The 11,629-nt window shown below is 41.5% G+C and overlaps 1 protein-coding gene across 1 annotated transcript; it reads right to left on the bottom strand.

The window, feature by feature from the left end:
• Positions 1–2,179: 2,179 nt before the first annotated feature.
• Positions 2,180–10,540, bottom strand: srgn (serglycin). The gene is made up of 4 exons (XM_083759675.1): positions 10,277–10,540; positions 8,289–8,433; positions 4,706–4,878; positions 2,180–4,358 (listed from the first exon to the last, which is right to left on the bottom strand). The coding sequence occupies exons 1-4, from the start codon at positions 10,329–10,331 to the stop codon at positions 4,291–4,293; spliced, it is 441 nt and encodes a 146-aa protein (XP_083615801.1). The 5' UTR covers positions 10,332–10,540; the 3' UTR covers positions 2,180–4,290.
• Between the last annotated feature and the right edge of the window lie 1,089 nt (positions 10,541–11,629).

Genomic DNA, 11,629 nt, shown 5'->3' on the forward strand with positions numbered 1-11,629 from the left:
TTACTCTCATGTGACCTCAGTCATATGAGAGGGCGGAGGCTCTGCTCTGATTTCGTCGACGGAAAAAAGAAAATTGGTCTTTTTTTCACTGAGGAAAAACGAGCCATGATGATGACTAAAACTAAAGACTAAATTTATACTGACAATTTCATCAAAAAACTAGAAAAAGTGCCCCTCAGGGCACAGGTCTCCACCAAGCCAGGTCAGGTTGTGGCCTCCTGGTGGCGCTATAATAGGCCAATGTGAAAAGGGTGCCATTTATTCATACGCCTTTGATGGCAATTAGATGATTTGAAGCATTTTGCTTTTTATCCCAAAAATGTGTTTTGCAAAAATCAACCTGTTGGTGGCGCTATAACAGGCCAATGTGAAAAGGGTGGGATATATTCCTCAGCCTAGTAAGAAAATGTGTGAAAGATTTCACGTAAATTGCACAATCTTGCTAACTTTGAAAGCCAATTACAGCCAATTAGGATGGAATATGAAATATTAGACAGATCCGACTTAAGCACATGACTATAGAGATACTGTGTAACGATTTGTGAGATTTTTGGACAGAATCTGGAGGAGTAATATCAAAATACAAAAGTCGGCCTCCTGGTGGCGCTATAAAAGGCAGATGAGGAAAATGCAGGTCAAAGGTTTGTCCTTGGCCTTTAGGGAGTGTGCATGCAACGTTTCACGCAGATCGGTGCAGTTTTAGGTAAATAATGTGAAAAGCTGCCATATGGTGGCACTATAACAGGCCGTTCTGGAAAATGTGGGGCAGAGGTTCATCGTTGGCATCCAGGGAGTGTGTGTGCAAAGTTTGGCATCGACCGGGTTAACGGTGCCGGAGATGATAACGGACGGAAGGACGGACACATGGACGGAGTGCAAAACATACTCTCTCCCAACGGCGTCAACTCTGCGGGTGCTCAGGAGCAGAAGCACCCACAGGCAAAATAATAAGCCAATATCAATATGCAGTACATGCACCCACTGTCCACTGAAATGTCCCTTCCCCAGTTTTACGAGACGGCGAGCACAACATCCGAGGCACTTTTCCTGCTGTTACAAGACGTGTTGACGAGATTCTCACTGCCGATAAGTAAACTCTGAGGACAGTGTTATGATGGTGCAGCGAACATGGCTGGTTCCAAAACAGGCTTGCAAGCCCGAATGCAGGCGCTGGAGCCTCGGGCTCTTTACATTCAGTGCACCGCACATGTCCTGAATTTAGTAGTGCAGGATGTTGTCGAAAACATCAAAGTGTGTCGTGATTTCATGGTAGTTATTCGTGACCTAATAACATTGATCATAAATTCACCAAAGCGACTGGCTGCGTTTAAGGCGTTACAGGACGACGATGCGCCGGCGTTGAAACCTCTGTGCCCAACACGCTGGACGCCTGGACAGTGAGAGCTGCGTCTTTACAAGCGGTGCTTTCCAACTACAGTGCAATCATGGACTTTCTCGATGCTATGCATCACTCACAAGACAACGCAGCCGCTGGGGGGGGGGGGGGGGGGGGGGACTGCACCCACCGCCGTTATAGGAACCTGACGCCTCTGCTCTCTCCCCATGCCTTCGGCCTGGTGGAGACAATAAAAACTAGAAAAGTCGCAATTTTGAAAAATTGCAAAGTGTGGTTGCCACAATTGACCCTTATACGGCTCAATTTGGTTTCATTTTACGCTCTCAAGAGTTAAAGATCTATAATGGTCCATTTGGTTATCATTTAGCTGGGGACCACCTGGAGCCACCTCAAGGACCACTGGTGGTCCTCGGACCACGGTTTAAAAACCACTGCTTTAGGGCACATGTTGTGCTGCTGCATGCCAGGTTTGCTACTGCGAAGTAAGACTTCCTGTTGTTGGTTCTCGTATATCACAGCCATACCACAGGGCTTTTATCTCATCCATGATCAGATCACAGCATGAATGTGATACAACAAATGCACGATGAAGAATTTGGCTCCAGTACAGCATTAGCGTGCTGCTATAGACTCAACTGGGTACGAAATATTGCCATTATATAGAGATCCGCATTCTCACTTGTGGGGACATAACAAATAAAAAACTTGTGTCTTGACCATAGACTGTAAATTATTTTACCTGTACTGTCTTGGTGCGTACTGTATAATTGCAAACACAATACAGTACACAAGAAACCCACTGAAATATGACGTCTCCTACAGTTAAGAGGATGAAAATATGTTTTATTGCATTATCGATCACATACTCCTTTCTACTCAGAATCTACAAAGAGGTGCAGGATGATAATTTGTCAAATTTATGAACTGAAAAGTATTATTATATTGCTTATATATTGAACTTTTTACTTGCATTGCAAACACATTCCCTTTATTTGGAAAAATAGATTACACAATCCATTTATCAATATTAAGTACTGCAATAAAAACATTTCTACTTCCATAATGTACAAAGCATTGGGCTACAATATGAAAGCCACAATTCCAAGCTAACCACTCACAGTCATACAGGTATAAAACTGTAGGCACATAAGGGCCAATTCAGAATTAAAATCCACATTTGCAATTCACTTACTAGAGCATTCTTTCAATTAAATATTCCATAATATTAACCACAGGATCACAGCATTCTGATCCTGAAAATAGGCACAACACGTCACATCTCAACACATTGTATTGTTGTATATCGGCTATTTTGACGACAACCAAATTAATTATATAGGCTATGAGTAGTTAAAATGCTCATGTCAAAAGGCATTAAAGGGATAGTTCAGATGTTTTGAACTTAAGCTGTATGAAATACTTGACATTAATTTAGTGGTTGCAACTGTATTAATTGATTGCCAGAGTCCCGTGGTGGGAGTTTTGCTCTTTTATTAAGTAGTTCCGGTCATTTTGTGGGGGGCACTGGGGCCACGCAGTAAAAGTAAATTAATTCACAAAACTAACGTTTGTAATGTTGACCTATTTCTAAAATATTAGCGCAACTTTTGTCCAACTTTGACCCCTCTACCACATGGAACTATTTTTTGGGCGTAGTGATATGGACACAAAAAACATAGTTCCGTGTGATAGAGAGGTAAAAAATGAACGAAAGTTGACTAATATTTTAGAAATATGTCAACAATACAAATGCGTGGCCCCCTGTGCACCCCACAAAATGACCGGAACTACTTAATATTTCACCTAAACCAGAGCAGAACTCCCACCACTGGACTCTGGCAATCAATGAATACAGTTGCAAACTTGCAACCACTATATTAATGGCAAGTATTTCATACAGCTTAATCTGAACTATCCCTTTAAAAGCATTCTAATACCACATAAGCCCTATATACTTACAACAGATTGTAAAATGGCCGACATCCAAGTTTACAAGCTGTCACATCATGACGCTCAAATTACCCATATACATACAAGCTCACAAGCTTGTGTCTGTTATTTGTGTCTTGTGTCTGTTATTTTTGAAAACATTGAAAGTTAAAAGTTGCTAAGGCCTTTAGTTGACTGAATTATCGTTGAAATGCACTTCTGTCAGGAAAGCTGCACTTTCAAGCCCCTTTCTACAGCCCCTGGAGTAAAGTTACTGTAGACATTAATTACATTTACTGTCCGGAAGGTACATTATAAAACATGGTCTAATCCACCTACCGGTATGTGGGAGAATCAAAGTGATTGCTCACATAAAATGTGAGTTAGATCAATTCTATCTGGGGTAGTTTAGGCCGGGGGCTCTTCTGAAAATAGTAGCTGCAAGCCACTGCTGCACACAGTGAGCAAAGTATAGAAAAAAAAGGCACATCGTTTCATTGCACAGGTAAAGCATATTCCATAACTAACTTATAAAATGAATATTCCATTATATTCTTTATACAACATTCAGCAATGGTGAAAGAGAATACAGGTCACAACTTAAAACTAATACTGTAGCTCACAGCTACATAAAATGTATGACATTGTTTTTGCCTGTGCAGACAGGGTTGGAGGGGGGGGGGGTCTATATGCCTCTGTTTTTGACATATCTCCCTCTGGTGGGATATACTTTATCTCTGCTTTTGGTAAATTGGGCTAATTTATTCGATTACTTAATCGAATTTATAACAAATAAATGTGACCTGCCTCAACTAGCAATTGCCCCGCGAGGCAATTTAGATTGTTTATACACAGTAAAGTCCCCAGTATTAATTTATCCATTTGTAACTTTGAGCGTGTGTGTGTGTGTGTGTGTGTGTGTGTGTGTGTGTGTGTGTGTGTGTGTGTGTGTGTGTGTGTGTGTGTGTGTGTGTGTGTGTTTTCAACTTTTCATGCATGTCGCTCTACAGTAGTAGGTTGTCCTCCCTCAGTTCCTGGGCTGCTGGCATCGCTGTCCTCCTCCCAAACATAACTACAAGTGAAAAACAAGGAGTGTTGATTTAATTTCAGAGTTAAGATACTTGCAGATTGGACGCGTTTTTTGGAAAACCGCTGCTAAAAACCGCTGCAAAAAAATCGAAAAAAGTGCAGGGACCTTTACACATGGATAAATGTACACTGAGCACTTTACTGTGTACTACAGTATGTATACAATTAACTCTGCATGGTTGTCAAGCAACATCATAGCAGCAGACACGTTAGATTCATCTAACAACGGCAGGTTGTGTTTGTTGTCTGCATTCTGACCGGTAAAGAAGATGTGAGAATGTAGAAGACAGTGTGATACATATAGCCAATTGATAATAATCGTATACATACCTTTGTTTGGCTCTGATTCCTTCACCGTCAAGGACCCACCGGAACCAGCCTCAGGCTCAGGTAACGCCCGGTCTGCCATGAATGGATATCCATCAGAAGAACCCTCAAATCCACCAGAACCTTGCTCTGGTTCGGTCATCTGCTCCTCGTCCTCCTTCACAGGCTCCGCCTCCCTAGAATAAAACACATGTAATTGAGTATAAAGTATAATCATACTTATTTCGTCTAAATGTATTTGTAAATAACCAGTGTTTCCAGTGGCAGGAAGTGTATGGAGTGATACACACTAGGGACTTATATGCATACTTCATTTGGTAGGACTGAATTGTTTGTTGTGGCTCAGCCGTGTCTCTCATTCAGTGTTGTTGTAATCGACTGATTTGGTTGAAACAGAATGTTCGGAATGAGGGTGATCAACACTAGTTTTATTTCTAAGTCTACTTACAGGACATTAACATCACATTTGAGTTCCTTTTGAATGCCTGTCAGATTTCTCTACATAACTGTCTCAGATGTTGGTGCGCAAATGCGCCTTGCATGCCTTTGATCTACGCTCAGAAAACATTTTGACGACGTATGCGCACTGGCGCATCGGTTGTGTGCCCCCCTGATTATTAATAACATCTAAACATGTAATGTAAACACAACATGAACATAGTACTCTTATTATGCATATTTCTCGACGAGAAATATTTGAGTTAAAAATATTAAAACAAATACAAAACCTGAATGGTTCAAGCCCATTAATTAAGATTCGAGTGCCAACCCTAACGAGCGAAGGTTCGAACCCTGCATGTTCGGGGACAGCCTTAGCTCCCAGTAGTATTTTTATTTAGAAGGATTCAACGTTTCGACCCCTTCGGGTCTTCATCAGGAATCATCCTGATGAAGACCCGAAGGAGCCGAAACATTGAATCCTTCTAAATAAAAATACTACTGGGAGCTCTAGAACGTTGGGCGGACATCCTACCTTCTTTTTGAGTAGGGTTTAAGACACCGTTTCAAGAGTAAGAGATCACATTTGCCAATGTTGGTATTTGAATTATGTATCCACCCTGTTGTTACACATAATCTGTTCATTCTCAGTCCTGGGTGGGAATATAGGGCTAGTAGTCTACAGTAACTTTTACACACACAGGCAGGTCACAGGACAGAACAATGGAGCAGAGCAACAGGCCATGAGCTGTCACGTCCCACTTCCTCTCAATACTTCCTCTGGCTTCCTGTTCATGGCAGGCTACAATGTAGGGGGAGCGCTACTGTTGAAAGTCTGGAGCTTTTTAAGCGTGTATAATGTGGGAGGAGGTTTCATACGGTGTGGGTTTAACATGTTACAATTAGATTAAAGAGAGAGGAGGGGGAGGGGGCTTATTTCACTCACGCAATAACATGGCCAATGCTGGGCACTGTAACATTAATTCGACCTTAAACCGTTCCTGTAACATGTCTTGTCTTTATTATTAATTGCATTTTAATTTAGCATATGCTGGTTAGCTGACTGATATGTTTGTGACTGGTATATTTTTTATGGACAATTACTGTCTGTGGGCATGTGGGTTTATTTTCTATATAATTAATGATTTTCATGAGATGAGATCTGAATAATGGCTGATGTTTCTGACGCAGACCATGGGTGTTCAGTTATAACCGCAAACTAGGGCGGAGACCCTGGGGTTTTTTTTCATTCACAAACTGACGTGAGCTCTACCACTTGACAATGCCCTATACCCTGCACTTTGAGTTGACACACTGCTTCAGTATACCAGACGAAGGCTGGTTAGGCAGAAATGTTGTTTCTTTGTCCGCTCTGTTATTAATACATTATTTAGGGATGTCCTTTTTCTTTTCATGGACACTGAAAAGAACACACTGATCTATGTGTTGCCGCAATAACGTCAGCAAGGAAAGCTGATAACGTTTTCTGATTTGATCTAATAATAATCTATAGAAAGGCCTTTTTTAAACATTATTATAGTGAGATGGAAGAGTGTGATTAGAAGACTACATGCTTGGCTGGGAAATTCCTCTCAGTGTTTTCACACATACCGATTACCGAAAAATGGTGTGCTTTCTTAAAAAAGAAAGAAAGGGGAAAGAAGCAGATCTACAAGCTACATTTTTTACTTTCCAGACATATAATAACAAGATCATGCCTCATGAGTCATCAACTTCTAATCTTCACAAAAACATGGGACAAACAAATTAAGAAAATCAGAAAGCTTGAGTGACAAGAAAGAGCATTCTGATTTCTGATCAGTGCTTAAAGGCTACCTTGGTTCTACTTCTCCCTCATATCCTGTGATCATTATCTGACTCTCGCATTTTCTCTACACTTCCTCTCTTTCACACTAGTACCCTTCTTTTTTACCCCCATCACACGTCTCTCCCTCAAACCACACAAATTCTTGCACACACACTCACGCAGGCTCTAACTACTGTACAGTGTACACCGACATTGTAGTTAGATTCTTGCTGCTGACCAAGGTGACAACTCCAGTGTCATTTAGACACTCTGTGGCTGTGTGCTTTCATCTGAATATATACTGTACTCACTAAAGTAGATGTTTTGTTTTTCTGGACTCGTCAATGATGGAGTGAGATCTGAAACAAATACTGCTCGACTGAGCCAATTTTCAGTGCACTGTACACCTTGGCTTTTAACCCTGGCTGAGAGTTTCTATGGTCTGTGTTTTAGTTTTACTGTCTGCTGACGCTGCTGCGTCTTGCATTTTTCAGTGATGTGTCTCAGTTTGTGTTTTTGTGTGGTGCAACCACTCCTACAGACAGCTATGTGTGTCCCTGGGTCCCTGGGTCCTGGCTGGCTGGCTGTGTCCGAACACGAAAATAGCGTTTGGTTTTCACCACCAAGTGTCACTGTTGCGCAGCCCAACACACACATATTAACTGTATGATTTTGGGTGTGACAGTACAGTACAGTACAGTACAGTACAGTACAGTACAGTACAGTACAGTACAGTACAGTACAGTACAGTACAGTACAGGGACCCCCTGGGGACCCCCACACGGTAACTCTGTCATTTCTCAACCGTTTCGGACACTGGGCGGCTCGCTGGAGCCGGGCCAGTACCCTGTGTGCGTTCCTGTGGGTCTTGAACTACCGGGGACCCCCCAGGGACCCCCACACGGAGTTGCACCACTCACTTCACACGGGTGTGATTTTTACTATGTGTTCTTGCTGTTGCTTTTCTGTGTTTTTAGCTAGTGTATTTAGTTAAAAAGTTTTGAAAAGCACTTTGTTAATCTTGTGTTGTAAAATGTGCTATATAAATAAAGTGAATAAATAAAGCTCTCAGCGTTCGTTTAACTTGAAACTTGAAAGTGTAAAGGTGCGTTCAGACTTGGATGGTTAGAGTGACACGATTACATACAAAGTCAATGCAAAGACGAGAAGTTTCGCGACCTGGTGCGGCATAAACGGGGCGAACCGAGCTGTCTTGGGTGAACAAGCGGGTCCATTTGGTTACACTCCCAATGTTAAATGAATGTGTCTACAGCCAATCTGCGCGTGACAGCCTATGTACGCATACAGTAGCCTACATACTGCACACACACAAGTACATACATATAATCTGCAGCTGCAGCAGGCAGTCTGGCTGGCAGGTCTGGACTCAGTTTCATCTCTGGACTTCTGTGCTGGACACAGTTGGCATTGCCCTGACTGGGGTTGCACCTCAAAAACATATACCTGCCCACAGGAGGTGGAGCACCTAAAGAGATGGCGAGAGAGAGAGAGATACAGACAGACAGACAGACAGACAGACAGAGTTCTGTTTAGTTCAGTTTACCTTCTTTGCTCTGTGTGGTTAGAGTCTATAACCACACAGACTCTCTAACCGTTAGAGAGTCATGCAACTATTCATCGAACTGACAAACTCTGAAGAAATGTTCTTGGGAAAGACATTAGCACACACACACACACACACACACACACACACACACACACACACACACACACACACACACACACACACACACACACACACACACACACACACAAAAACTATATTTTACATAGGCTACACCATATTACCACACTCACATGATAAACATAAACAGTTAAAATACAATCTCATGCAAACTGTTTTTGGCCAAAAAGAAAAAAGGCCAGTCCACACGACCAACACCTTGCAACGTCGCAACTCCTTGCAACTACTTTGCAAGTTGCAAATTGTACCCTTGCAACTACCTGTAGCCTACTTGCAACTACCGGTTGCAAATCGTAACCGTTAGTTGCAAGTTGTTGCACAACCTAGTTAGTCTTGCATTGATGTGGAATGGCCTTAACACGGTTTTGTTGCAAGGAGTCACATTGATGTGGAATGGCCTTAACACGGTTTTGTTGCAAGGAGTTACATTGATGTGGAATGGCCTTAAAATGGTTTTGTTCATCATGGACTATGGCCAAATGATAGTAAAATGATTGTTGCAACAATGCTGTTTGAAGTCACTCTCGTCAATCCCCTGAAGGCTGCTAGTTCGATTCCAGATCTTTGAACAGTTTTTGAGTTTTTGAAAATCGCCCCCATAATTCAAGATATTATAGGCAACTTGCCAATTGCTTTAATTCTGAATTAATTATAAGTTATAACAAACCCATATTGTCATGCTGATAATTATGGGTTTATTCTGATGAGATAAGAATAACTCCCCCCTATAGGAAGTTGATGACGAAGATGAATGGCCTACATATAGACTATAGCCTATAGGCCTACCACAAATTGACATTAAAATGTGCTGTGAATGTGATGCTCTTCGTTAGGTATATGTAGCCTATAGGCCTACACAAGAAAGAATTCCATAAGCTTCTAAACTCAGGTTTAAAAGCAGGCTAAATATGCAAATTACACTACACAAAGTCAAGAAACAAAGATCACAATATGCATCACAACTTTAAGTCATGATAACAAAGCTGGGGATTAAACTGTAAAAACAAGTCCTATCAATTTGCCTACTCAATATAGCCTATAGCCTATAGTCTATACATTTGTATTATATTATACACACACGCACGCACGCACGCACACACACACACACACACACACACACACACACACACACACACACACACACACACACACACTGTGACACATACACACACTAATGGATATGGACTCTGCGTCATAAACTATACTTTCACATCCAAGTGTTATATGGCCAAAAGCCAAAAACTCAAACAGTACAAAATGTTCAAGAAGAAAACGTTCAAGAACAAATCTTTGCAATTTTGCAAAGCTTTAAACAAAGAAAAACCTAGGTCTAACATTTTCTTAAATTCACTTGTAAAGTTGTGATTCACTTAAAACAACGATGACAGACGCAAACCGCCACAGGCTATAGACCTGTTTGCTGATTTACATATATAGCCCCAAATTAGCCCCCATAGCCATATATCCCATAAAAAGGGGAGAAAAGAAAAAATAAAAGTTTTTAAGAGTCCCTTCAAAACATTTTCTTTGACACTTCCGTATAGTCTAATATTTATATACATGAAACACGCCCCTCATATAAAACGGAACGTTTAATGAGCGTACGTGTTAATGACTTACTTACCCAGACCGTTATTCAAGACGAGGCACAAGACAGCGAGTGACAAAATCATCTTCATTTTAGACGATAATTTGTTATCCCAAAAATGAGAAAAGGACAATTCAGGCCCACAAAATTAAAAAAAAAACCCAGACGATCCCTCCTCTAATCGATGTTTTCCCTTCTGCTGTGGTGTGAAATATGCGTTCTCTGGTCTGGTGCACAGAGTCGGACTCCCCCCAGACTCCCCCTAAATAGCTCAGCCCCTCTCTTAATGCGTCAGTGTTTCCTGAAATCGTCTTGGGTAGAAAGAAAGTGTGAACATCCGTTTGTGGAAACTTTTATACCGCCCCTGTCAGGTAGAACAGTTTGTGTCGGGGATTTAAGAGATAGGCATCTCTTAAATTCTTGTGTAATGATGAAGATCCTCATCCTCTTAAAGAAGAACACATTTACCCCAAATCTGTCATTTGATGATTTTATTTGATTTCCTTTTTCTCATAGAAGTGTATATTTGTGTCTTTAAATGTTCAGATGAATTGAAAATGGAGGACCCTGACTGTCACCCTTATGTAAACAATTAAGTCTCAGTGCTTTTTCTGGTTTTATCCTCTTAGTATAGCTCCTCCACTTTCAATTAATCAGAACATTTAAAGACGTACAATAGCTTGTGCATAGATTGTGCATTACATTCACTCTGCATTCACACACCGATGCCGAAGGAAACCATGCAAGTCACCAACCTGCACATCAGGAGCAATTAGGGGTTCAGTGTCTTGCTCAAGGACACTTTGACACTAACTCTGGGGGAGCCCGTGTTCGAACTGGCAACCTTGTGGTTAATTACCATCCGGCCACTACCCCTGAGCCACCGCTGCCGCAGTGGTTCTCAACCAGTGGTCCTTGAGGGGGTTCCAGGTGGTCCCCAACTAAATGAAGGAGAGTTGGTAACCAAATGGACCCTTATAGATCTTTAACTCTTGAGTGTAAAATGAAACCAAATGAACCCATTTTACACTCTCAAGAGTTAAATTATTGCTAAACATCTGCATTACTTAAAGGGCCACTTCACCACTTTTGCAACCTGATCTTATTGTAATGATTGTTTAGGACACAAGAAACACTTTCCTGGGGTTTGTATGTGTGTAATATATGTTTTTAGATATTTTAGTCATGCCAAAATCTGTCATGAAAATGTGGTCTCACTTCCTTCCTTGACTACAAGTCACACCTCCACGTAGCCTCCCCCCTCTCCACAAGGAGGGGAAGTGCACCAAAGCATTATGGTCATTGTAGGAGTTCAACAATCCAGGCAAACCAACACACAGACTTCATTATCTTTTGCTTGTTATCTCTCCTATGGCACCAACATCACAG

The sequence above is a fragment of the Protomyctophum parallelum genome (genome assembly GCF_964188405.1).
Source record: "Protomyctophum parallelum genome assembly, chromosome: 2".
Lineage (NCBI taxonomy): Eukaryota > Metazoa > Chordata > Actinopteri > Myctophiformes > Myctophidae > Protomyctophum > Protomyctophum parallelum.

Coding starts and splice junctions, on each gene's coding strand:
- srgn (XM_083759675.1), bottom strand. CDS start 10,331: ATGAAGATGATTTTGTCACTCGCTGTCTTGTGCCTCGTCTTGAATAAC. Junction 4,879..8,288: donor GCTGCAGCTGCAGATTATAT/GTATGTACTTGT, acceptor GTTTTATTCTAG/GGAGGCGGAGCCTGTGAAGG. Junction 4,359..4,705: donor GGAATCAGAGCCAAACAAAG/GTATGTATACGA, acceptor TTTCACTTGTAG/TTATGTTTGGGAGGAGGACA.